General features: G+C 41.5%; 2 protein-coding genes across 4 annotated transcripts in view; both read right to left on the reverse strand.

Annotated features, from left to right (window-relative positions):
- Positions 1-26,059, reverse strand: part of PLPP1 (phospholipid phosphatase 1) — a 160,711-nt gene that overhangs the window by 128,168 nt on the left and 6,484 nt on the right. The window lies entirely within an intron of this gene.
- On the reverse strand, positions 6,696-22,678 carry LOC135984241 (neutral amino acid transporter 9-like). Of its 2 annotated transcripts, none has more exons than XM_065598923.1 (3): positions 22,181-22,678; positions 17,938-18,027; positions 6,696-16,161 (listed from the first exon to the last, which is right to left on the reverse strand). In XM_065598923.1, the coding sequence occupies exons 1-3, from the start codon at positions 22,183-22,185 to the stop codon at positions 15,996-15,998; spliced, it is 261 nt and encodes an 86-aa protein (XP_065454995.1). In that variant the 5' UTR covers positions 22,186-22,678; the 3' UTR covers positions 6,696-15,995. The 2 variants fall into 2 exon arrangements, with proteins under 2 accessions (XP_065454995.1, XP_065454994.1); XM_065598922.1 differs by lacking the exon at positions 22,181-22,678 and adding an exon at positions 19,981-20,856.

Genomic DNA, 26,059 nt, shown 5'->3' on the forward strand with positions numbered 1-26,059 from the left:
CCACTCCCACTTTTTATGCCACGGACAGTAATAAAAATGTTAAATAAGATTGGTCCCAAGACCGATCCCTGAGGAACTCCAATAGTGACCTCCCTCCAGCCTGACATTTCACCTTTCAATATGACCTGTTGTAGTCTCCCCTTCAACCAGATTCTTATTCACCTTTCTCATATTCAATTCAATCTTATTAAATTCTCATATTAATCCCATCTTCTCCAATTTAACTAATAATTTCCCATGTGGAACTGTATCAAATGCCTTATTGAAATCTAGATATATTAGATCTACTGCATTTCCTTTGTCTAAAAAATCAGTTATTTTCTCAAAGAAGGAAATCAGGTTGGTGTGGCACAATCTACTTTTTATAAACAAAAAAAAATTATATTTTATTCCTATGACCATTCATCTCTATGTCCTGTGACAGACCCAGACCAGTGGAGTACAGGAATCTGGTCCTGTTGGCATCCAGGAAGTGTGAAAGGACCTCCCCCCAGCCTAAGGGGAGGATCCACAGGTCCGTGATACCAAATAAATACTGGGGACAACTAATGAAAAAAACAGAAACGGGAGTGATGTTACAGGAATCTGGTAGAAGGCAAATATACTGGCCACTGGGTGAATAGTTTTCTGTTCCCTGAGTGACTACAGCAGGGTCTGCACTAGAGCAATCAGGAACCTGTTAGAACCAATTAAGACAGGCAGGCTAATTAAGACACGTGGAGCCAATTAAGAACATACTAGAATCAATTATGGCAGGCAGACTAATCAGGACTCCTGGTTTAAAAAGGCTCTTCCATTAGTTAGTGGAGGGTGAGCAAGAAGGAATGCTGCTGGTGGACTGAGGTGTACAAGTGTGATCAGGCTTCAGGAGGAAGACCCTATGGTGAGGATAAAAAAGGTGCTGGGGGAAGGCCATAGGGAAGTAGACCAGGGATTTGTAGCTGTAGCTGTCATGCAGCTGATACAGGATATATAGACAGCTGCTATCCACAGGGCCCTGGGCTGGAACCTGGTGTAGAGGGTAGGCCTGGGTTCCCCCCATCCCTCCAACTCCTGATTGGACACAGGAGGAGTTGACCTGGTCTGTGAGCAACACCAGAAGGGAAGGTCTAATTTGGAAAGGGATCTGGCCTGTCCCTTACCCACTAGGTGGAGCACAGAGACTGCAGGGATTGTTCTCCATTTCCCCCATGCTGGCCAGTGATGAGGTTAGCTGAGTGAATGGCAGGTTTGAACCTCTAGCAGAAGTGGCCAAACTGAGGGCTGCTGTGAAACTCTGAGGCAAGCAAATCTGCCAAAAAGCGCAGGACCACAAGGCAGAGGAGGAACTTTGTCACAATCCTTAACTACTTTCTCTTTCAAAATCTGTTCCAAAACTTCCTATACAATTGAGGCCAAAATAACAGGCCTGTAGTTCCTGGATAACATTTTTCCCTTTCTTAAAAATAGATACTATATTAACAATTTTCCAGTCATATGGTCTGACCCCTGAGTTTACAGATTCATTAAAAAATCCTTGCTATTGGTCTTGAATTTTATGTGCCAGTTCCTTTAATATTCTTGGATGGAGATTACCTGGGACCCCCGATTTAGTCCCATTAAACTGTTTGAGTGTAACTTCTACTTCGGTTGTGGTAATTTCCACCTCCATATCCTAGTTCCCATTAGTCACCCTGCCATTACCTCTAAGCTCTGGTATTCCAGTTAAGACCCTTCACTTCTAATTCCATGTTCTAATCTATGTTCTCCAGATCATCCAGTAGTAGTAATAACTCTCTGACCCTTCAGATTAAATGTATGGAGTGCAGGATTTCCAGAACACCTCTTCCAATAGTAAAACTTGGGAAAGGGGGTTAGAGAAGAGGGGAAAAGTTGCAAGGTACCCACAGAGTATTATCTCAGGTGTCTGTGTTTGTAGAATGAACAAGTAATTTCGTCCTTGGAATCTGCAGATGCCCTAATGGTTTTATGGATTTGAGGCCATCCAAATTAGGACACTACCATATACACTGCTCCATGCTTATGACTTGTCACTTGTGTTGGTTCTCTGTAGATATAACTGAGGGGATAGCTAGCACTCCTACTTTTGTAAAATGGGCCATGGAATATTAATGAGCCCAGGTGATCAAGACATTTCTTTTTCATCCCTTTCACAAGACGGAGACTCCAGCATGAACTCTAACACTGAGCTGGAGGCATTGGTTCAGTATGACTCAGAGGGAAGTGTCAGTACAGCATGGTTTGTGCATCAGATATAGCACAGTGGAAAATCTGGACAGTAATTTGTTATAATACTGTTTACTGTTTTGGAAATATATGAGTCACTTCATTTGACCCTTCTGGAATTTGTGACCCTTTTCTGCATATATTTGTTCTAGATACACTGATGTGTAATTAATTTGGAAAGCATAAAAGGTTGTCTGCACAGTTAGCTTATCCAGCATTTTAACAGCAGACCATTATAATCCATCTTTGTCATCTTCCTTTGTGCTTTCCCTTTACCCAAACAATAATACAATCTACAAAGGGAAAGGAGCTGTACAAATGTAAAATATTATTCAAAGTACAGTACTATCATTACTGAACTCAAACTATTCCCCCTCTTTCTTTTCACTGAAAGCGGCTTCAGAGTAAGCTCATGAACACTGTTTAATCTCCGTGGTTGCAAACATTAATATCTCTGATCTTTTCAGACTTGCTCATAGCACCATCACAAATATATTGTTCCTTTACTGTTCCATTTTTAAATTGTTCTTACTCAATAATGCTTGCTCATTTTCGATATGCAATAATGTACTTGTTCCTCATTCATCAAACACCCCATAGACTTACCCTTCTATCTCCTTCACTGCTGATTTTTTTTTCTCCTCTTTTCTCACTGTCAGTGCCTAGAATCTAAATAAAACATTGAACTAAAAAAATTAATAAAAGTAATTTTCTGGCATTACGAACTTTAACCAGACTCCAGATCTTTTGTTAAGACTATACAGGAATATATGGAGTGAGTTATGACAATGTATGAACTAGGAAATAGACATGAAAGAGGACTAAGGCTCCTTTTTGCTTCTTTTTTGAATATCGGGAGCTCTCCTCCAATATTAATTGCAGATAATGTCTAGGAAGTCTGGAAAGGGAGAATAAGATGATTAGTTACATACTAACATACATATTTAGGAGGTGCTATGATAAATATATCAGTCATTATGATAGTCTACGCTATTGCGAGGGGAAACGTGTGCTTAGTGGCCTCATCTATCAGGCTCTTCAGAGGTCCCCAGCTCCTCTCTCCCCCTTGAGACAGCAGGGTTGGGGTGGGGGGTCCTTGCTGTCAAGGTTGAGAAGACATTGGCTTATGGGATAATACCACTGTGTCCTGTTCTCCCTCTTTAGAGACAGCAGGATTGTAAGTGCAAGGCATCCATTTTGAAGCACTTGGAGGAGAGGAAGGTGATCAGGAACAGTCAACATGGATTCACCAAGGACAAGTCATGCCTGACCAACCTGATTGCCTTCTATGATGAGATAACTGGTTCTGTGGATATGAGGAAAGCGGTGGATGTGATATATCTTGACTTTAGCAAAGGTTTTGATATGGGCTCCCACAGTATTCTTGCCAGCAAGTTAAAAAAGTATGGATTGGATGAATGGACTATAAGGTGGATAGAAAGCTGGCTAGATTGTCGGGCTTAATGGGTAGTGATCAGTGGTTCGATGTCTAGTTGGCATCAAGTGGAGTGCCCCAGGGGTCAGTCCTGGGGCCGGGGTTTTGTTCAACATCTTTATTAATGATCTGGATAGGGTGACTAGATGTCCCGATTTTATAGGGACAGTCCTGATTTTTGGATCTTTTTCTTGTATAGGCTCCTATTATGCCCCCCCCACACACTCCCTGTCCCAATTTTTCACACTTGCTGTCTGGTCACTCTAGATCTGGATGATGGGATTAATTGCAGCCTCAGCAAGTTCACAGATGATACTAAGTGCAGGGGGAGAAATAGATATGCTGGAGGGTGAGGATAGGGTCCAGAATGACCTAGAAAAATTGGAGGATTGGGCCAAAAGAAATCTGATCAGGTTCAACAAGGACAAGTGCAGAGTCCTGCACTTAGGAAGGAAGAATCCCATGCACCGCTACAGGCTGGGGACCAACTGGTTAAGCAGCAGTTCTGCAGAAAAGGACCTGGGGATTACAGTGGACGAGAAGCTTGATATGAGTTAGCAGCGTGCCCTCGTTGCCAAGAAGGCCAACGGCATATTGGTCTGTGTTAGCAGGAGGATTGCCAGCAGATTGAGGGATGTGATTATTCCCCTCTATTTGGCACTGGTGAGGCTACACCTGGAGTATTGCATCCAGTTTTGGGCCCCCCACTACAGAAGAGATATGGACAAATTGGAGAGAGTCCAGCGGAGGGCATCAAAAATGATTAGGGGACTGGGGCACATGATTTACGAGGAGAGGCTGAGGGAACTGGGGTTATTTAGTCTGCAGAAGAGAAGAGTGAGGGGGGATTTGATAGCAGCCTTCATCTACCTGAAAGGGGGTTCCAAAGAGGATGGAGCTAGGCTGTTCTCAGTGGTGGCAGATGACAGAAAAAGGAGCAATGGTCTCACGTTGCAGTGGGGGAGGTCTAGGTTGGATATTAGGAAACACTATTTCACTAGGAGGGTGGTGAAGCACTGGAATGGGTTACCTAGGGAGGTGGTGGAATCTCCATCCTTAGAGGTTTTTAAGGCCCAGCTTGACAAAGCCCTGGCTGGGATGATTTAGTTGGCGTTGGTCCTGCTTTGAGCAGGGGATTGGACTAGATGGCCTCCTGAGGTCGCTTCTAACCCTAATATGATTGTATGATTCTAAGGCCGCTGGCAGCCCCGGTCGACAGAAAGCAGCCTGGTTCTTCGCTCATCTGGTCTCCAGCGACAGCAGGAGATCCCTTCACCTCAGCTCATCGTTCCTTCTAGGCAACTTTGCTTCTTTCTGATGCTATTGTACTAATTTAGATTAAATAAATGGGCCCAAAGAGCCAAAGGTGTTAACATGACCCAGTCACTGTCCACCATTAAACAGTGTTAAACAAGGTTTGGGGTTTGGCATATAGAGACCCCAGCCTGCTTAGTACCATGGCAAACACGTACATCTCTACCCCAATATAATGCTGTCCTCAGGAGCCAAAAAAAATTACCGCGTTATAGGTGAAACTGCGTTATATCAAACTTGCTTTGATCTGCCGGAGTGCGCAGCCCCACCCCCCGGAACACTGTTTACCGTGTTATATCCAAATTCGTATTATATCGGGTTGAGTTATATCTGGGTAGAGGTGTAGTTTGTTTTTTGTTAACCTTTTATTTATGACACAGAAAAAAAAGGAGGAATAAAGGTTAAAGCATTTGAAATGTAAACTATTAAATATGTTTTTTGTGTTAAGATTAATAGATTCTAGGACTGGAAGGGACCTCGAGAGGTCATCGAGTCCAGTCCCCTGCCCACATGGCAGGACCAAATACTGTCTAGACCATCCCTAGTTAACAGCATTTCTTGTTCCCTTTTACTTTAACTGTAGAGCATTTTTAGAAGGAAAAAAAACCTTGTTTGACTGTCTCTTTGACTGTGCTTTTGAGGAAAAGAGTAGTTACTGGGATGGACTGGAGCTGTTGCTGCTGATGCCGTTAAAGCTTGATCCTGTTTCCTGGAAGAGAAAACAAGCCAAACACCCAAAATGGGAGAGACAGGAACGGCAAAGATAGAAAATGCAGCTTCTGTCTCTGCTGTTGACTCTCACTTGCAGCCTTGCACCTGGAAAACACAGGCCCAGCACATTGTCTGATCAGCCATTCTGAGACCTGTCAAACTTGTACCAGTATTCTGCTGTTTAGGGTTTTGCTTTTTAGCTGCCTTTCTGGTCACAGGCTTGGAGCAGTGTGGCAACATATGCAGTCTTGGCCAGCTAAGCCAGACCATCATAAGACAGAAGGAACAAAGAGAGAAATAGGAAAGGGAAGAAATAAGGTAGGGAAGGGAAAGGACACACCCTTCAGGAGACAAAATAGCACATTCCAAGTGATGTTCAGGATTGAGCTGATGGCAGTGTCATTTATGTCCCTCTCTCTGGCCTGGCCTGGTCAGGATCTCTCTCTCAGGATTAGGACAAAGGTGGTCTGTGGTCCCAGGAGATTGAGGGGGTGGCAGCCATGATGGTAGAGCTGGCTCCTGTCCCTTCTTTCAGTCAGCCAGGAACCAGTGTTGTGGTAGCCAGCATTTTCCCCAAAAAGCCTCTTTTTGAGGATCCCCAAAGTGAGTGATTGGCAGAACAACCCATCCTCTCATTATTTTGTCCACAAATTAGGCCTAGTTTCCAACAAACCAAATTTGGTTCATTGATTTCCAATCCCATATTTTTCTTGTTTACGAGACATGATTTTAACACAGTCCTTGAGTTATAATAGTAGGTTGTCTTTGTTTAAACTAATTTAGTCTTTTTGTCTCCCTTTTGCATCTTTTTCCATTAACATTTATTGTTATAGGTTATTGTGTCATTTTATGAACTTTCACTCACTTTTCACAGTTGAGCTCACAGTTAGGGCAAATTTGTAGGTCCAGATATCACAACACTACTCACTTGGAGCTTGTCTTTGAATTGAATTAAAATAAAAATACTTCAGTGTACTGGGATGAATAAGAATGGTTTTGTTGTGCTGTGTATTGATCCATAAACTTTTTATTGAAATGTTCAATATCAAGGTACATTCCAAATGTACCTTGCTTCAAAAATAACTAACAGTATGGCTTTGTTAATAGCCTGCCACAGAGTGCAGAGACATTACAGCAAGTTATCCCCAAGGACCCAATCCTGTAAATACTTACGCATGTATTTAACTTTAAGACTTTGAGCAGTGCAGTTGAGGTTGAGTCTCACTAAGGCTGAGTTAAGTTAAGCAAGCACATGTTTGGCAGCTCAGGACCTAAGGCCTAAAGCCCTGTCTACTGGTACTGTAACTGTTTTATTGATAAGCACTCACCAGTCTATGTAAAGTAATTTAGAATATTGTTCAGTGCTGTCTGCACTGACCAGGAAAACTATAGCAGCACCGTGCTAGCAAGGCCATTAATTGGAAAAGGTGCTTATTAAAAAAGGTTTCAGTGACAGGGCAGGGTATAACGGGAGAACAGAACTAACTGAAAACTGGGAGAGAAGGACAATGGGGGCTCCCAGAGTGACAACTTGGCAAATGACTCTACCCATTGGAAACCCAGTGAAGTCAACAGGTCTCTGTGTGGGTGCAGGGCTTTTGCTGTGCACAGGATGGCTGAATTGACTGCAGTTGAAGTCTTAGATGACAACAAAGATTATTTCACAATTAATATTAATTTATATAACAAAGAGGAAATCTGAGATATCAAGTGGCAGTGTAGCTAGTAATTCCATTGATAATTTATCTTGAGGAATCTTTTCTTGTCATGCTAAATAGTGTATTATTTGGTAATGCTAAATAAGCATATTTATGTAATCTATTAAAATAAGGATGGAGAGAGCAAGAGATGCACAGACATGTACCCAAGGAAAAAAAAAAACCTCTTGGATAATTATTGCTATAAAAAGCAGAAAATCATCTTGCCAAAGAACTTGTAGCCACATAGTCAGATTTACAATTGTTTGATCCAACTCCTTCTACTTCCCATGGGCCCCTTGTCCAGGGTTGTCATTCTTTATTACGAAACTGACATCAGTCAATTTGTTTATAGCCAGCTGCATTAATAATCAACTGGCAGTGAGATCAGAAATTACTGGAACAATTTGGTCATCTTGAAACTTAAAGAAAAAGAAATTCTAAATGCCATGTCTATAATAGTAGTTGTTTCACAACAGAAAAAAATCATGTGATGGTCTAGTTGTTTAATGCTGGGTCAGCCTGAGGGTTTTTGGGATGGTGTGTGAAAGGAAATCTTTCCCTGCTCCAAGACTCATTTTAAATCAGCAAACAAAAATTACCTGCTGCAGTAAGACACACTCCAACCACCAAAAGCTTAGAAGCATAGAAATAAAGAAGCTGTAAAGAGAAAGACTTGAGCATTGCTTTCTACCTTCATATTGACTGCAATACTATAGCTAGATAATGGTCTCCAACATCCCATAAGGGTTGCACTCTAACACAAAACATTAACAGTGACCTCAGATGGTTTTATATCTGTTATAATCAATAGATAGGCACATTTGCCTGTTGCTCATTCCATGCAGTTGGGAAGGTATTCTGCCTTAACACGGCTGAGGTCACTGTTAAGGTTTTGCATTTTGAGTGTCAGTTTGATGAGGCTTGTGTCTGTATTACATATGGGTACCCCTTGGAGAAGGAAGTGAAAGCCTTCTGGCGCATTGGACTGTGCTATCAACAGTATTGTAAGCAATATGGAGGTGAAAAGGAATGCACAAGTCTTTCCCCTTAATACCTTATTTCCATGCTGTTTAGGTGCATGGCATTTGTCCAGATGCAACTTTGTCCTTAAATATAGTTTTGGTTTGCTAATTTCCTAGTTTTTTTAATACAGGTTTGGTATACCTCAGGGGGTAGCTCCCCAGAGTCAGGGAGAAGGAGAGCTACACCCGCCTGGGAATCAGAGGGAGAAACTGCACTCCTGAAGCTGCTCATGACTAGGTCAACTCTCCTGAAGAACATGAGATGTTGTGATGTGCATCAGTAAATCTCTTCTGTCTATAACATTTTATCCCTATTTAAAAGTTACTGAAAGTTATGTACAGCAAGAGCACCTCTATGTTTAGCAGTGAGGACATATCCTGGCAGCTGGAGAACACATCTGAGAAGGAATCTCTGTAATCACTCACTTCCTGAAATAGTCTATAGTCTTTCAGTTAAGTGGCATCATAAACAAATGTAAGTTACATCCATTGGTCATTAGCATTAGTTTCACCTATAAGAAGGGAGTAGCATCCATGACAAGAGTAAATCTCCCACACCAACTTTCAGATGTCTGTGGCCAAAAGTGCCCCTCCAGCTCCCCACTGTTGTGAAGCTTGTTATGTGGTGTTTATCAGCTTGGCTGCTATCCTCTTCAAGATGTAGCTGCATTTCAGTAACCAGTGAAGATTGTAATGCAAAGCTGATCCTGAAATCCTTACTCAGGCAAGTTCCCCCATTGAAATCAAATAGACTACCCATGCAAGCAAGGGTTTCCAAAATCCAGCCCAGAGTTGTAAAGAACTTGGTGCTCTTTCAGAAAGAAAAGTGTTAGATAAATGAAAGCAATTGGCCCAGAACGTCCTCTAATGCTGGGGACAACACAGAGCAGCTTGTGAGTGTGGGAGATCAGGGAAACTTGGCATAAAGGTGTCCTTCCCACTTTCTCAATCCTGTGCTGGTCTAATCCTCTGGTTCTGACACCAGAGTGTCCCTCTATGCTAGGGTGAGCCTCTTGTGTCCAGTTATACCAACTTTCAGTCCAGAATCTGCCTCCAGTGGGGACAGCCCAGAATCTGGGCTAGTGTTGTTACTCTAAACAAACAGCTGAATATTAAAAAGAACAGTTAGGATTTTTTGTATGAATAAAGTCATAAATGCCAAACTCTTAAACTTAGTCTATATTTTGATTCCCTTGTTTTAATTTTATTATTTAGGCTTAGTTTGTTTTGTGATCAAACCAGCTGTGCAGCGGGGACAATGTTTCTATTTTGTGTGGCATTTAGTATCTGGAATGTAATGTAAAGACATTTCTCCTCCCCACACATTGTGGCTGAATGATACTGCTGTGCTGATTTGAAATGACCTGATTAATCTCCGTTTCCTCTTAACATTTTGACTAAATGTCAAACATAAACAAGTTTCATGGACTTGAAAAACATTCCAATAAAGATGAGAAGAAACACATGGGCAGCAGTTTTTAAATATTCTTTGGGACTATTGGACACATTTCAATATGCTTTAGCCAAGCTGGTGAACAAACACAGGAAAGAAAGATTGAAAAATGTTTCAGACAGTGCTGCATTTTTCATACAGACTGTATAATCTACTTATAGATTACGGAAAAAGATAGGGGCAAAGCTACCACGGGATGAGTTAACAAAACCTCAGATCAGTTGGTGTTTCGAAACATGAACTGTAAAACAATTGTGATACGATGAAATCTGGGTTCCATTTAATTCAAAACCTAAAGTATAAGGAGTGGAGAAGGGCTGGCTAAATAATACTTGTTTTGGCTCATCTCCCCCATGAAATGATTCTGGATCTTCATTCCTCAACAGACTCAGAAACTGAGCTTCATTTATAAACCAAAAGGACAGTTACAAAATAAAGTAAAGAGGAAGAGTCAATATTGCATCTGTCCCCAGTAGGTCACCCCTTTTTCTTATTTGGAATAACAGCGTGTGGCTGCTCTCACATAATGTAGTTAGTCTTGTAGTTCAAGTGGTAGAACCCTGTGCTGCAGATCTGAAGGTTCAGGTTTCAACCACTTGAGCTACAAGACTAACCCCATTACCTGAGAGCAGCCAAACACTGTTATTCCAACTAGGGAAAAGGGGTGAACCAGTAGGGACAGAGGCTGGAGGCAGAGTGGTGATCAGGGCTGCTCAATGCTCCCCCCTCCGGTTCCAGGGAGGGAGGATCTCCCATGTGGTCCCTTGAGGGCAGGGGGAAATACTGCGGGGGTTATGTACTGAGTCCCGTGGGTGGAAATAGATAATTGGAATAGGAGCTCTGCAAGTCTGTCTCTCTCTTTCTGGGAAGTGAGGAACCTTCTGGCCCCTGTGGTGGCCCCAGTGAGACATGTATATCTGGGCCATGTGGTGGATGTGGGGGTGGGAGCTTGAAGCCTGATCCAACTTTTCTCCACCCGTCCCATTCTGAAGCACTGGGCAGCCCCCAGGTATTCCTAGTACAGCAGTGGTAATCAGGGTTAATGCCTTTCACAGCCAGAGACCTGGATTCCAATGTGACTTGTATCGTGAGAGAGACTGATTACAATGGCTTTAAGCTTGTGCAATAGGTATTTTAGTTTTCATCACAAACCCACCACATAATATGAAGTGTTGAATTCCCAGACTGCAAAGAGCTGGGAATTCTGCAGTTCAGGAGAGAGAGCCTGGCAAAACTGTGGGAAAGCTTGCACTGTTACTCAATGCTTGGCTTGTGCCAGACGTACCAGCCCTTTACCTTCCAGAGCACTCCTATTTTGCCATAAAAATATTTAAACAAAAAACATAGCTAAGAAACACACACGTTTGTTTTTTCCCCCCCAATCACATTTAATTATTTTTTCCTATAAAAAGAATAAATTACATTTCACAAAACAGTGTTTAGGTCAGGATGTTCTTTTCGCTCTTCTGTTAAAATATGTGATTACACAGTGTAGAGAGTCAGATTTAGCTGGCCACCGTTACATACAGTAAATTCCAAAATGGGTCAACACTAGTATTAAGTGTGTGCATGTGTGTGGGAAATTAGTTTCACTCTGGAACACAGACAAGTATAACAATCCATTGTTTGTCTAACTTTGTACATGATACTCGTCATTTAAGCTGTGTTTAAACAGTGGCAAAAAAAAAAAAAAAAAAAAAAAAAAAAAAAAAAAAAAAAGGGGGGTGGGGTCCAAGTGAGATTTTCAAAAGCCCCATTGACTTTCAGGGAAACTTGTGCTTCTAAGTCACTTAGGCACTTCTGAAAATCAAACTTTTAGAATGTTCTAAAAATTAGGCTTTGGTTTCTATTTTCTATAATTTTAGGTGGAGGCACTGCTAGAAGATATTTAAAATCACCACTTTTATTTAGTACTAAAATGAACTTATAATGCCTATTGATATCATTAGGGCCCAAATAATTAAACGGCTCAGCAAAGGAATTGAAATAAACAAAGTCTTTGCAATACAGACCTAAGCTGGTCTTTGTTTTTAAATGCACTATACAATCAGTTACCAATTACTAACAACCCATCTTAGGCCACTGGGCTTTTTTTAATACTTAGGTAGAACAAGAAATAGACTAGAGATGCAGATAGATGCCTGCCATGGACTCCCATCTCTTTCAGGAGTTTTTTGTTGAATGGTAACATTTAAATATTGCTTATGAGCCAAGTTACTAGACGTCTCAGTCAAAAGATTACAGGCATTTTGCTAATTCTTGGGAAAAACAGATACAGTGAAGAGGCCATATCTATGTCAGGGTCATCAATTTTTGTAAGGCCTACCCCAACTCCCATCTTTTTGTACACAACAGCAAAATCAGCTGTAGCATGTACCTGACATCCCAGACAGTTTCCTTTTAAATGGGAGGTCTCTAGATTTAAAAATCTGGAGCTATGTTTGAAAGTATATACTTGAAGCAATCATTTGGTTTCCCCAAGAACTGCTAGAGCAAGAAAACAAGGTGGCATGTTCACCTTTAAATATATTTCATTATGCTATTTCCCTTTTTCTGATAATGTACCCTCAATATAGTAGAAATAATTGCTTTAACTTGCTTATCATAACTTGTACAGAATCAAACCAATTTAAATAGTTTTTTTTAATAATTGCAGAAAGAACCGTCTATACTGGAAGTGTTTAAACACACCAATATTCTTCAAAAAGGTAAATCACACTGGGTGAAATCCTGGCCATATTGAAGTCAGAGTTTTGCTATTGACTTCAACGGAGCCAGGATCTCACCCACTGGGTCAAATTCAGACCTGCTCCAACACCATTAACACTGAAGTCCACATATACACCAGCTTTGAACATGGCCCACTAGCAACCTAAGCCTGAGAGGCAATGAGCATCTGCAACTGCAATTAAGTTCAACAATAGTTAAAAGGGCTCTCAGTACCTAGCAGGAGGCATCTTGCCGCATCAGTCTCTGTCCTTTTAGATGAGAAGTCCTCAAATATCTAGGCTAAGGCTACACCCAGGGCAGGCTCCAGGGTTTTTGCCCCAGCAAAAAAAAAAAAGAGGCCACGATTGTGATCTGCAGCACTTCGGCGGCAGGTCCTTCCCTCCGAGAGGGAGTGAGGGACTCGCCACCGAATTGCCGCTGAAGAGCTGGATGGGCCGCCCCTCTCTGTTGGCCACACCAAGCACCTGCTTGCTGCGCTCGTGCCTGGAGCCGGCCCTGGCTACACCACAGAGCTTACGGGGTGCAGCTGCACCAATGCTGCTGCACTGCTGTAACGCTGCTAGTGCAGATGCTCTAAGATGATGGACTGGGCCCAATATTGCAGTAAACATGCAGACAATCCTGTAGGCAAACACCCTGGCTGATTGCATAAAATACTGCAGGATCAAGATCACCGTGAGGCAGTGAGAAAAGGGTGGGTACAATATGCTGCAGAGAACTAAGAAATACCAAAGATAAGGGCACATAGGAGAATGACAAGCATGGGGCAAGCATTTCTCTCTGGTACATGTACACAGCAGTCCTGCTTGAAAGGCACAAAGAGTTGTTCAAGGTAAAAAGAAAAGTAGCTGCTTTGAAGCAGATTTTTCACTCCACAGTAACTCCTCCTGACCTACTCTTTCTTATATTTCTTGCATATTAAGCAAGGACCTCTGGCCATGATATGAATATGACCTTGATCACCTCTAAAGATCTGTTATTTATTAGAGAAATACAATAAAGTTATTCCAGACTATGCCTTCCATTCTACTTTCAGATAAAAGAACAAAAACCTTACCCCCAATTAAATTCTCTTTTCCCAGTTCTCAGCTTCTCTCAATCCCCCACATCATTATTACTATTGAAACATTATTCAACTTTTCTCCCTTTAATTATTCTAGAATTCAGTTTCTCAGAAGACCATTTCACTCAATTTACACCTGTCAAATTTTTATTACAGCCCCAAAATCTGGCTACTAGGTACGCATAGGCATATGACAGGAAAGCTCTGGGCAGAGAGCTTCCCCCAAAACCTGCAAAGAAAACATTCCCCAGCCACCCTGCAACAAGAGTCACAACAAAGTGTTCTGGGTCGGATGTGTGCATATGCATGTGCCCATCTGACAAGAATAATATGTGCAGGGAGATGTGGGGAGCTGGGGCATACTCTGCCCTCACAATAAGAGTGCACAATAATACTATTTGCATAGCATTGATTGTCTATCCAGTTTTGGGCAGGTTCCACAATGGGCCCAAACCTGACCCACAGACTTTACAGTCTCCAAGTTCTCCTCCACCAACTCAGACTCCTATTTCCTCACCAATCTTCCACACACTGATACTTCTAACCAAAAGCACCTTTAAATTCATTTTTCATTTTGGCAAGAGGCGATGAAATCTGACATTTAATTCCATCATCAGGCTGATGGAGCGCTATGATGGTCTGATATAGAAACATCACACCAACAATTCCCTCTCTGAATATGTGCATTCACACTTGTGTGCAGCAGGTGTGATTGTGATTCCATTAGATGCTTTCTCAGAGAAGTTAATGTTCCATCACTCAGAAACCAGCATTATGCCTGCATGATGTGGTATTTAACAGATACTGGCTATGGAGCAACAGCTTTTCAGAGACACTCTTCTCCCACCAAAACGGAGATTACTCATCCAGAACTTCCTCCCAGTGAAGACAATAGGAGTTTTGCCACAGACTTCAATGGGAGCAGAAATGGACCCTTTGTGGACTTGATAATCTCAGTCTTTGTGGTTTATATATGTGCATTTCCAATTATATGCATACTTCCATAAAGTCCTAAGGGCATCCCTACAAGGTAGTGCCTTGTTATTACTCACTGCACATTGACAGACTCAGATTTTCAGAGTTGCACACGTGAAACTGTGCAGTCACAGTAATTCCAAGTACATGTGACCAGTTAGTCACCTAGCTGAGCATCTGCAGGCACAGTTGTGCATGGTGATTGCATATACAGATGATGCATTTGCAATTTTGCACTAGTGATTCTGAAACTGCACCATATTGCATAAAATATATAGCATGTGTATTTTGTACATTAGATTATAGTACATTTTAATACTGAATATTAAGCAGCTACATTGAAACACTATTTTTAAATTTTCACACAAATCTTAATTAGTTATTTTTGCCCGTTTGCCTGTATTGCACCTCTCTCTGACTATACTGTCATATAACATGTATAGAATGGATGTTTGAAAAAAATCGGTTTTCCTACAGCAAGGAATTTTCACAGTCTGAAATCCTGCAGGGGCACAAGAATTACACGGGACATACAAGAATGCTCTGCACATTTGCGTCCAATGTACATATATGAAGTACACCTGCCCACGAAAATACACAACACATCTATTCTAATGGTAACAGTTATAGGACTTGGAACGAGGAAGATCCTGGTCCAACTTCTAGTTTAACCACCAACTTGCTCTGTAACTTCAGACACCCCTCATTACTTGACCTATTCTTGAAGGCCAGATAGTGTGCAAGCAGTATCCCGGTTGCAGGTAGAAATGGTATTGATTTCTTATGCTGTTTCCATAGCTGAGGTTTCTTGCATATATATATTTTAAAAGGTTACACAAAATTATATTAACAAGTGTGCTGTCATCTGATTGGCTATAAATTAGCTTTACAAATACAACCCTTTCGTCAGTAACAGTCACAAACAACATAGGAAAATTAGTGCAACTGTCACTGTAGAATATTGCGAGGGTTTGTTTGCTAATAAGGGCAGGAAGAAAAGAATTCTGTAGCATAAAGCTTCTAAAAAGTGAAGGGTGGCATGTTTTATCCACGTGGAAATATTTCTCTACAAAATAAAAACATTTTGGCCAAAATCATCCCTGATGTACTTTCAATGAAGTCAGTGGAGTTGGGCCATTTACAAATTTGGCCCACTTTATCTGTTGTGATGTAACATTTCCAAAGATATGTTTCCCTACAAACCCCTGAAAACTGTTACTAAGACACAGTTGTCCTTTGCTTTCAAAGGAGCAGATTTTCTCAGGAAGAAATTGACACACAGGAGGTTCTCAGCTTTTACGATAGAGTTGCTAAAGTCTGTTGTCAAATCTCAAAATACTACTCGTGAAAGCCAGCACGAGCGCTTTCACAGCAAGAACTGTGCGATCAGATTAGCCAGTCCTAGGATGATTATAAAGATGTGAACGATGAGCACTGACCACGTCAGCTGTCCTGACTGACGCAAGGAGATCATGTAGATGAGGGATGGATACACAAATACAAAGGCCAGACCACATGTTGCTCCAGAATATCTGCAAAAGAATTAAAAGTGCTTTGTGTTAACTCTTGTTCCTTGGGGTTTTTCCTAAAACAGTCTTGTTGAATAATGATTATTTGCTGTCACAGCCAAAAAAACATTGTTTTCTGTTCCTCATTATCTGCCGCCTCCTCCTCCAATGGCATTTAATTATTTGATAAAGCATTTCCCCCCAGAGTAATCCTACTGTCAAATGAGCCAGATGCTTCTGGAGACAGACTTCCTAACTTTGATATTGATGTATTTTGCTTTCGGTTGAGGAATCTGTTTACATATATGTCAGAACAAGGCCAGACAATATCTTTTGTTACTTTTTCATGTAATTATCAAATATATAAATCTGGTAACATCCCAGGGGCTTAAACAAAATGTGTATGAGCTCCTAAAAAGCATTTCTCTGGTACTGCAAGAACATGAAGTGAAACCAGCACCAGGAAGGACCAACCCATTGCTATTGAAACCCTTTCCTACTCCTCCTTCCAGTGAGGACTCCCAGCCTGACTCTCCGCTAGCTATCAAAGCCCTATCACTACCCTCTCCCAATGCCAGTCTGGATCTTTGATAGCTATCAAACCCCTGGTGCTACCAAGTATTCATTATTCACAGGCATTTTTTCCTATTCTACAAGTTTCAGTTGTCCAACCAGGGAGCAGAAACAACATATTACTTAGGTGACCAATCGCATGCCCAAGAATAGCAAATAGTTGAACTATACAGTTCATGAACCACCCACAGGCTGAAGATGGTTTGTCCAAAACTGTTTGGCAACTATCAGTAATGAACACATTAGCAAAAATCAGGATCAATTTGCAAACAGAAAAACATGCTGCACACCATGTAATTTATGTTCCGTGACTAATCTGACTAGTTCTATTATCAGAGGATAGACGTTTTCCCTAAAAATAAATTAGAGATTATAAAAATAAAAAAAAGTAAAGGGATTTAAAAAAAAAAAAAAAAAGTTCGCCAGTTTCAGAAAATGAGTGAAGAGTAGCTACAGTGACTACACTGGCCCCAATACCAATTGCTGTAGTTTTATAATCACATATTCCTGGTTTTTTAATGCCTTCCTTTCCTGGTTGCTGTGTAAAAACCCAGACTAACAACAGGGAAAACGGACTATTCCCAAAGCATTTCCAAATGCAGAAAGTAAACCTTCTGGAAAAAAATTGACAATATATTTTCTCATGCTTTCTCAATTACAGAAGTCACAGGAGTTAATTGCAACAAGAGTAGGTTTAAATAAAAATCAGTCAGAAGTGAGATTTTTATTTTGGCCTTCCTTTTGTCTCTGATTTTTTATTTATTCATTTTCGCTGCTTTTAATCACAATTTAAAAATTGATTTAAAAAAGACTGTCTTTAAAGATTAACGACCACCACCACCACCACCACAAAAAACCATACGCCTCCACAGAAACCATTGGTGGTAACATACAAATAGGGCCATACAGTAACTTAGTGACTTTATGCTGAAAAATGATGCATCTGATTCAGAATAAGCAGGTAAGTTATGGGGACCCTGGATGAGATCTGAAGGAAACTTATTCCCAATTCACATCTGTCTGGCAATTATCTCAACCCTCTGAATGTCCCTTTCCAAGAACTAAGATTAAACAGAGCTCCATATATCAGAGGTTGACATCACTCTAATTTTTTGTATATTTATTATAAACAATAATAAAAAGACAGATTGATCTCTGAGAATTTGTCTGACACCAAAAATATTTCATTAACATTCAGGGCTAGTCCAGAGTACAGAGAGTACCTACCTTATGATACCTCCTATATTTGGATAGAATATGGCCATTATCACTCCAAGTCCTACAATTGCTACGTTTAGAACCAACACATGGAAAATACTAGAGAGAGGGGGAGGAAAAACAGTTAATATGGCGAACAATAAAAAATTTGTCATTCTATTTAAATGGAGATCCTTTACTGGAGCATTAAGCAAGCAAGTCAGAGGATCTCTAGGAAGCCAGCATTTTGTCATAAGATGACTCTTAATAATTTCCTTCCCAAACCATCTAATTCTTGAACACAACCAACATGTGTACAAATACGTTCCCTTTTCCCTGCAGCCTCTCCAACAGAGCACCTCCCTAATAGCAAAAATATGGACGATATTAATTAGAGTCAAATGCTATATATGCAGTAATTTATAAAAACGTTCTTTGTGAGCTGCACATATCCCTTTTCCCATCTTAAGAGATGCACTTATCCAGATCAATTTCTTTGTCCAAATCCCCCTCATCTTTTTCCATCTGGGTTGTTTTATTAACAGATTTTTCATTCTAAAATTGTATGTATCTTAGAAATTAAACCTTTTGTTCCAGCTTGTTCCTGGAATAATTCCTGAAATGTTGTTAAAGGTCCAGTTAGAACCATCTCATATCCGGATTTCACAATAAAGTGTTTGATTTATAAATATTGAAAATACGGGACCTTTACATTATCACATAACTATTGGTAGGATTTCAGATCAGAACCCAGGAAGCGCTGTCCCCAATTCACTAATCTCAGCTCTTACCCACAACAAATAATCACATACTTCCTAAGGATAAATTCCTGATTTTTAATGAAAGTAGCTAAGGGAAAGGGCCTCGGTGACAGGAATTTTAAAAATTGGTCCAAAGCTGCTAAGGTGGTCCGGACGAATGGGTGATTTTTTTTTATTTTTGGTGATCTAAATTTCTTTTTAATCTCACAATTACTATGAATAGCTATATCTAGGCTCCAGTCTTGTTCAAGTTTTACCTAGTGTTTGGATGGTCTATTGTTAACCCAATTGATGACGTTTTAATTGTAATACATAATAATAATAAAAAATTCAAATTAGGGAACGCTAGTTCACCTTACTCTGTAGGCGTACACAGAACTTATAACTCACCCTTTGTCTTCTATGTTTACATATGGTTTTAATAGTGCATCCTGCCAGGTTTTTAATGTCAGGGATAAAACAGGGATGCAGTGAAACAAAACAAAAAATACAGTGGATGCCAGTTAACAGCACTCCCAGTATTAACAACTTTTGGTTAATAGCAACACTCAATTCAATGTTAATGGGATTTGGATAGTGGCAATATGCAAACCACTTATTAACAACTGTCTTGGGAAGAAAGGCTCTACCACAGGCAGGTTTGCGGGGTTGTAGCCAGGGAAGGAAGCACATGGGGCTTCCCAATACCTCTCCCTGTGCTCTCGGGCTGCGTCCTGCCCTGGCACAGGGGTCTGGGCTCAGCACTTCCTTTCCTGGCTGCAACCTTGCAAAGCCTGCAGCCGGGGTCCCACTACCTGCACAGGAGGTAAAGGGCCTGCACCCCTGCCCAGCAAGGGAGTCCCTACTGGAGTCCCAGCGCTCTGGGCTGGGACAGGAGGGTGTGAGCAAGGCAGCAGAAAGGAGGGAGGCCGCAACCTGGATGCCAGGGCTCTTCAGGGAGAGTGGGGATGCGGTGGGCCTGCATGGTACCTCTCCCTGCATTCTCCAGGCTGTGTTCTGCCCTAGCACCATAGCCGGGGCTTGGTGTGTCCCAGCATTTACTTCCCTGGCTGCTGCCCTGCAAACCAGCGTTTTGTTTATTGGCAACCCCCTGTTATTAGCAACTTTTTGCTGGGAACCAAGAGTTTGCTAATAAATGGCACCCACAGTAACACCTTTAGCCTCGGTAAAGATGAATGTCCTCACACTCTATCTAGCCAAGAAATTTTCTATTTGTTTTGCTATTTTATTCCTCATAGGAGGGTAATTTCCTTTAAAAGATTTATGTTACTCCACAATATTTATTCCTAAAATATTGTAAAGATTCCCTTACCCATTTAAATTTATGTAACTGACAGCAGTTGGTTTTGATCCTTTCAGGAACATTAATTCCCAGAATTTCAGATTTATTGTCGTTTATTTTGAAGCCCGATACCTGCCCAAATTCTAAAGTCAATTGTTCTATCATTTTTAACGAGGTTTCTGGATCCTGCAAATATAACAGGATATTGTCAGCAAACAAAGCTATTTTGTGTTCTAAACGAGATGTTTATCAAGGGGCTATTTCTCACATTGATGGCAAATGGCTCCATAGCCAAAGCAAACAAACTGGCAACCCTGTACTTCTACCCCTGGATAAAAGTAAAAGGAGGGGGATTGGTGAACATTAACCAAAGAAGATGCTCGAGGATGAATACACAGGGCTGATATGCCCTTATAAAACTGATTTTCAAAACCAAACTTTACTAAAAATCTGGCTGAGGTACTCCCGATTCCAGCCTGTCAAAGTCATTCTCAGTGTTGAGTGAAAGCAGCATACAGGAAGAATGATAAGAATTAACATTATGGATCAAATTCAGAGTTTGATATATCAGATAGGTGCCTGCCAGCAATGAATTCAGATTGGTCTGGGTGAATACATTTGGGCAAAATGACAATCTGTTTGCTAGCACCTTGACATAAATGTTAGCATCCACATTAAATAGGTCTGTATGATGCACAATTGGAAAGATCTTTTCCTTCTTTAGGAATGATCACAATTTCTGCCTCTTTCCATGAATCTGGAATCTCGTTCCCCTGCAATATGCCATTAAATAACCCATTTAAAATAGGGCCAACACTTGCTTTAGAGCTTTGTAATGCTTCCCAGAAAACCCCTTGGGACTTGGAGCTTTATTGGATTTTAAGTTCTTAAATACATCGTCAACTTCCTGTGCAGAATCTGCCTGTCAAGAGCTGCCACATTATCCTCAGAGCTGAGGTAGTTTCACATTTCTCAAATATCTATTTAGGAGTTCAGAATTTGCCTGTTCTGAAGTGTACAAAGTATGGAAAAAGTTAAACATTTCAGAGATCTGTGTGATGTCAGTTACTAAATCTCCCGTTTTATTTCTAATCAGAAGGATAGCCGATTTATCCGGTTTCTTTTTAAACTTTCTGGCTAAGCGCCTATCAGCTTTGCCAGTTTCATAATATTTTTGTTTAATACATCTAACTGTTTGCTGAGCCTTACCTGTTTGTAACAGGTTAATTTTTCCTCATCTCAAATTGTTTTCTTGTGTACTCTTTTAGATCCTGTAGATTTATGTCTACCTTCCAAATCTGACAGTTCTTTAACTGAACTCTTCTACCAGACGCTCATATTTTTGAGGTATGATGCTTTAGTTATGAGAGTCCCCCTCATTACGGTCTTTCTAGCATCCCAGTGAGCACTTACTGATTCCATCCTTATCGTTTTCTTCTATATATTTCTGGACATTTTCTTCCAGGTCTTGAATTTTAAGGGGGTCATATAACAAAGCTCTATTCAACCACCAGGCCCTTTGTTTTTCCACTAAGTCCTAGTCTTTAATATATGCAGGGGAATGATCAGACCAAGTTATACCTCCCAGACTACCTTTTTTAACCAAATTAGCCAATAAACAGAAATCAGATCAATCTGGCGGAAGACCCATGAGTAGCAAAACAATATGAATCTCGATGTTAGAGACTATAAGTCTCCCACTAGACATCCACCAGATCCTCATTTTCTAATTTGGGCAAATAGTATATGGGCTAAGACATTACACTAAATAATTAATTTTATATCCATGTGGTTATAATGATAAAGGGATAGAGTTAAATGTAAACTGGGCTGTACAGAACCCAGGATATGTCTACATTGCCCCACAGTTTGGGCTATGGGGGTGCAAATAGCTGTGTGTACCAAAGTGTTGCAGTTAAATCCCTTGTGGGGATACTGCAGGCACGAAGTGTAAGTCTCTAGTTCACACTAATGTAGTCCTGTTTGAAGAAGACTACATTAGTGTGAACTGGGGACCCTGAAGTGTGTGCCTGCAATGTCATCACGGGGGAGTTTCAGTTCAGCACTTTGGTGCACACTGTTACTCACACCCCATAGTCTGGGCTACACGGCAGCATAGATATGCCCTAAAATACCCTGGGTGCTATACAGCCCAGTTTTCATTTAACTCTATCCCAACACCATTAATGGATATTACATTCGTATGGTTTTATTTGCCGTGATATCTTACCCCATATACTAATCTTGTTCCTCTAGATTTGGACTGTTTCTTCTGCTGTCATGTCTTTCCTTTTGTCTTGGTGACATATCTTTTTGAGCTGTTCTGGCTCTCTTTGACCTCACTGATTCCCAGTGATTTCTTGGTTACGTGCAGACTCACAAGATATTGTGAGACTTGAGAGAAAAATTGCAAGAGCTGGCAATGCTGGTGATGGCATTCAGAAGGTACATTGCACACTGCTGTTTACCTTTTCCTAATACAAGAACAAGGGGACATTCAATTAGATAGAAAGGCAGCAAATTTAAAGCTAATAAAAGGAAACATGCAATTAGCCTGTGAAACTCACTGCCAGAAGATATCATTGAAGCCAAGAGCTGAGCAGTCATATTTGTTAGGATTAAACAACAGCTACAATGAAAGATATAAACCCTCCAGCTTCAGGGCAAGAAACTTTCCCTACCGGCAGATTATCTCTTATATCCCCACTTGCCCCTTCCTCTGAGATATTGGTTATTGGCCAGGGTTACTGACCAGATGGACTACTAGTCTGATCGGATATGGCAATTGCTATGTTTCTAACCTGCAAGTCCCTTCTTCTGTTTAAGTACAAATTCACAGCCCATCCGACCTCCAGGCTATCGAGATACCTCATCCTCACTCTAGGGAGAATAGCACATGGAAGGACAACAATTTCCTAGTTTTGATGTATTTCAGGAGGACATGTGCGAACAAATGACACAAAATCCCTATAACAAAAAGTTATCCTTACAAATAACTAAGAAAGGAGGTCTGTAAGGCAGGGCTGCTACCTCAAGCACACCAGGGTCAGACACAACAGCTGCTAGAAAAAGGCCCTCAAAGGTTAGGAATTTTTCTTGGGGGGGGGTAGTGGTGGAGGCGGGAGACATTCTACAAGAGGATGCTTATTACACAGAACTTTCAACATTATGGTAGGTACAATCCGTTTAGATATAATCTGACTAGAGGGGTGCTGTCATATGGTGAACCCCTGAATGATCACCATTAGGGTTGCCAACTTTCTGATTGCAGAAAACCAAATACCCTTTCCCTGCCCCTTCCCAAGTCCCAGTCCCCTACTCACTCCATCCCCCATGCCTACATCGCCGGCGCTCTCCCCCACCCTTGTTCATTTCACCAGGCTGGGCAGGCGATAGGGGTGTGGGCCCTGGGGTGGGGCCAGGGATAAGGAGTTTGGGGTGCAGGAGGGGCTCCAGGCTGGAGCAGAAGGGTTCAGAGTGTGGGCTCTGGGAGGGAGTTTGGGTGCGGGACAGGACTCAGGGCTGGGGCAGGAGGTTAGGGTACAGGAGGGGGTTCGGATGTGGGCTCCGGTTGGTGCTTAACTCAGGCGGCTCCTGGAAGCAGTTGCCATGTCCTTCTGGCTCCTAGGCGGAGGGGTAGGTCAGTGGGCTGTGTGCACTGCCCCCGCCCACAGGCTCTGTCCCCGCAGCTTCCATTGGCCATGGTTCCCAGCCAATGGGAGCTGCGGAGCCAGTGCTCAGGCAGTTCCTGCGCCATGGGGAGGGGCAGCGTGTGGAGCCCCCTAGCCACCCCTACACCTAGGAGCCAGAGGAAACGGCCGGCTGCTTCCAGGAGCCATGTGGAGCCGGCCGCTGCAGCCAACCGGATTTTTAGTGGCTTGGTCAGCTGTGCTGACCGGAGCCACCAGGGTCTTTTTCCAACCAGGTGTTCTGGTCGAAAACTGGATGCCCAACAACCCTAATCACCATAATCACTGCAAAAACAGAGTCTTGGTGGTGCTATCCTCTCTGAAAAAGTCTAGGTTTTACTGAGAATACATTTATAAGATTTCAGAGACCTTAAATCGGATTCTGTATCAGTCCCTTAACCCATAGCCAGCCTACTGGGGAATTCCCCTGGCGGGACATAGTTGACTCGGGGGTTGTACCACTCCCCCTCACAGCCTCCACCATAGAGAAAATAGTAGAGGAAGCCTGGAGGATTAGATGGGTGTGTGGCCCACTAGCTATATTCAGTTGCCAGAAACAGCCCCCTTAAAAGATGTTGTGGCCAAGCATAAATTAGAGTAGCCTCAGGAAAGTTCTAATTTACACTGGAAGCAAGGCAGGCCCCCAGATGGTCCCACAATTTTGATGCAGCAAAGATGGCTGAAAGCTATCTATGTTCCACCCCAAACTGCATCCTTGTATTGAGTGGCACTTTGAAAGAACAGCAATTCTAGCCCCTTTATTCTAACAGCAACAGGAAACAGAGGAGCATTGGGATCTTAATAAAGTCTCAATGATGTTTCATGTTGGAGAGTTAATCTCTAAGAACAATAGGAATGGCCATACTGGGTCAGACCAATGATCCATCTAGCCCAGTATCCTGTCTTCAGATGCTTCTGAGAACAAATAGAACATGACAATTTTTGAGTGATCCATCCCGTCATCCTGTCCCAGCTTCTGACAATCAGAGGCTTAGGGGCACTCAGAGCATGGAGGTGCATCCCTGACCATCTTGGCTAATAGCCATTGATGGACCTATCCTCCGTGAACTCCTCTAATTCTTTTTTTAAGCCTATTTATGCTTTTGGCCTTCACAACAACCCCTGGCAACAAGTTCCACAGGTTGACTGTGCATTGTGTGAAAAAGTACTTCCTTTTGTTTGTTTTAAGCCTGTTGCCTATTAATTTCTTTAGGTGACCCTGGTTCTTGTGTTATGTGAAGGGTAAGAACACTTCCCTATTCACTTTCCCCATCTCATTCATGATTTTATAAACCTCTATCACATCTCCCCTCATCTCTTTTCTAATCTGAACAGCCACAGTCTTTTTAAATCTCTCCTCATATGGAAGCTGGTCCAAACCCCTAATCATTTTTGTTGCATGCTCTGTACTTTTTCCAATTCTAATACATCTTTTTTGAGATGGGGTGACCAGAACTGCATGCAATATTCAAGGTGGAGGCATACCATGAATCTAAATAGTGGCATGATGACGTTTTCTGTCTTGTTATCTATCCATTCCTACTGGTTCCTAACATGACTGCCGTTGCACATTAAGTGGATGCTTCAGAGTCATCATGGATAGTTCTCCAAGATCTTTCTTGAATGGTAACAGCTAATTTAGATCTATTGATTTGCATGTATAATTGGGATTATGTGTTCCAATGTGCATTATTTTGCATTTACCAACATTGAATTTCATCTGCCATTTGTTGCTCAGACTGCCAGGATCTGGGGGAAGGTCTGACACTATGAAAGAGGTTGGGGAAACCTGAGGCTAGAAAATAACCTTCTTTTTATGGAAGCAGTAACTACAGGTTGAGCAACTAAGCAATAGTGATTACAATATAATTAAGTTTAGTATCCATAGAGGAATCATGCCAAAAACTGAAACCCAAACTGTAGAGAAGAGGATTCTTTTTTTAAAAAGTGAAGAAAATGATTCAAAAGCCTGAAAAGAAAGGAATTTAAAAACATTACACTCAGCATGGTGGCTACTTAAGCCCACCATGCTTGAGTCACTAGGGGCACGCACATCACTAAACAAAAAGGGAAGTAGGAAAGCAAGAAAAAAAAAACACCACACAAAACAAAACTCCAGTATCATTAAATGGCAAAATTCGAGAGGTCATTGAAGGCAAAGAGGTATTCTTCCAAATTGGAAATCCAGCCTAAGTGACGCCAGTTGAAAGGAACATAAAACATGGCAGGTAAAATGTAAGATGGATATTAGGACAGCTAAAATGGAATTTGAAGAGCAAATAAATCAAAGAAATACAAATAACAAGCCTTAACTGTAGAGTACTATAGAGAGCTACAATATAGTTAAACTCTTAGCACTCAATAGTTAACTATAGCAGAAGCAGCAAGCCTGTGAGAGAATGGACAGGTCTGCTGGGCTA

This window comes from Chrysemys picta, chromosome 6 (assembly GCF_011386835.1).
Source record: "Chrysemys picta bellii isolate R12L10 chromosome 6, ASM1138683v2, whole genome shotgun sequence".
Classification (NCBI taxonomy): Eukaryota; Metazoa; Chordata; order Testudines; family Emydidae; genus Chrysemys; species Chrysemys picta.

Excerpts from the sequence above, each read along its gene's own strand:
- LOC135984241 (XM_065598922.1), bottom strand. The coding sequence starts at position 20,033 with ATGTTCCTGAAAGGATCAAAACCAACTGCTGTCAGTTACATAAATTTA. Across the intron at positions 18,028-19,980 it reads AGTTACATAAATTTAAATGG|TATTTTCCATGTGTTGGTTC; the intron begins GTAAGGGAATCT and ends CCCTCTCTCTAG. Across the intron at positions 16,162-17,937 it reads AATATAGGAGGTATCATAAG|ATATTCTGGAGCAACATGTG; the intron begins GTAGGTACTCTC and ends ATTCTTTTGCAG.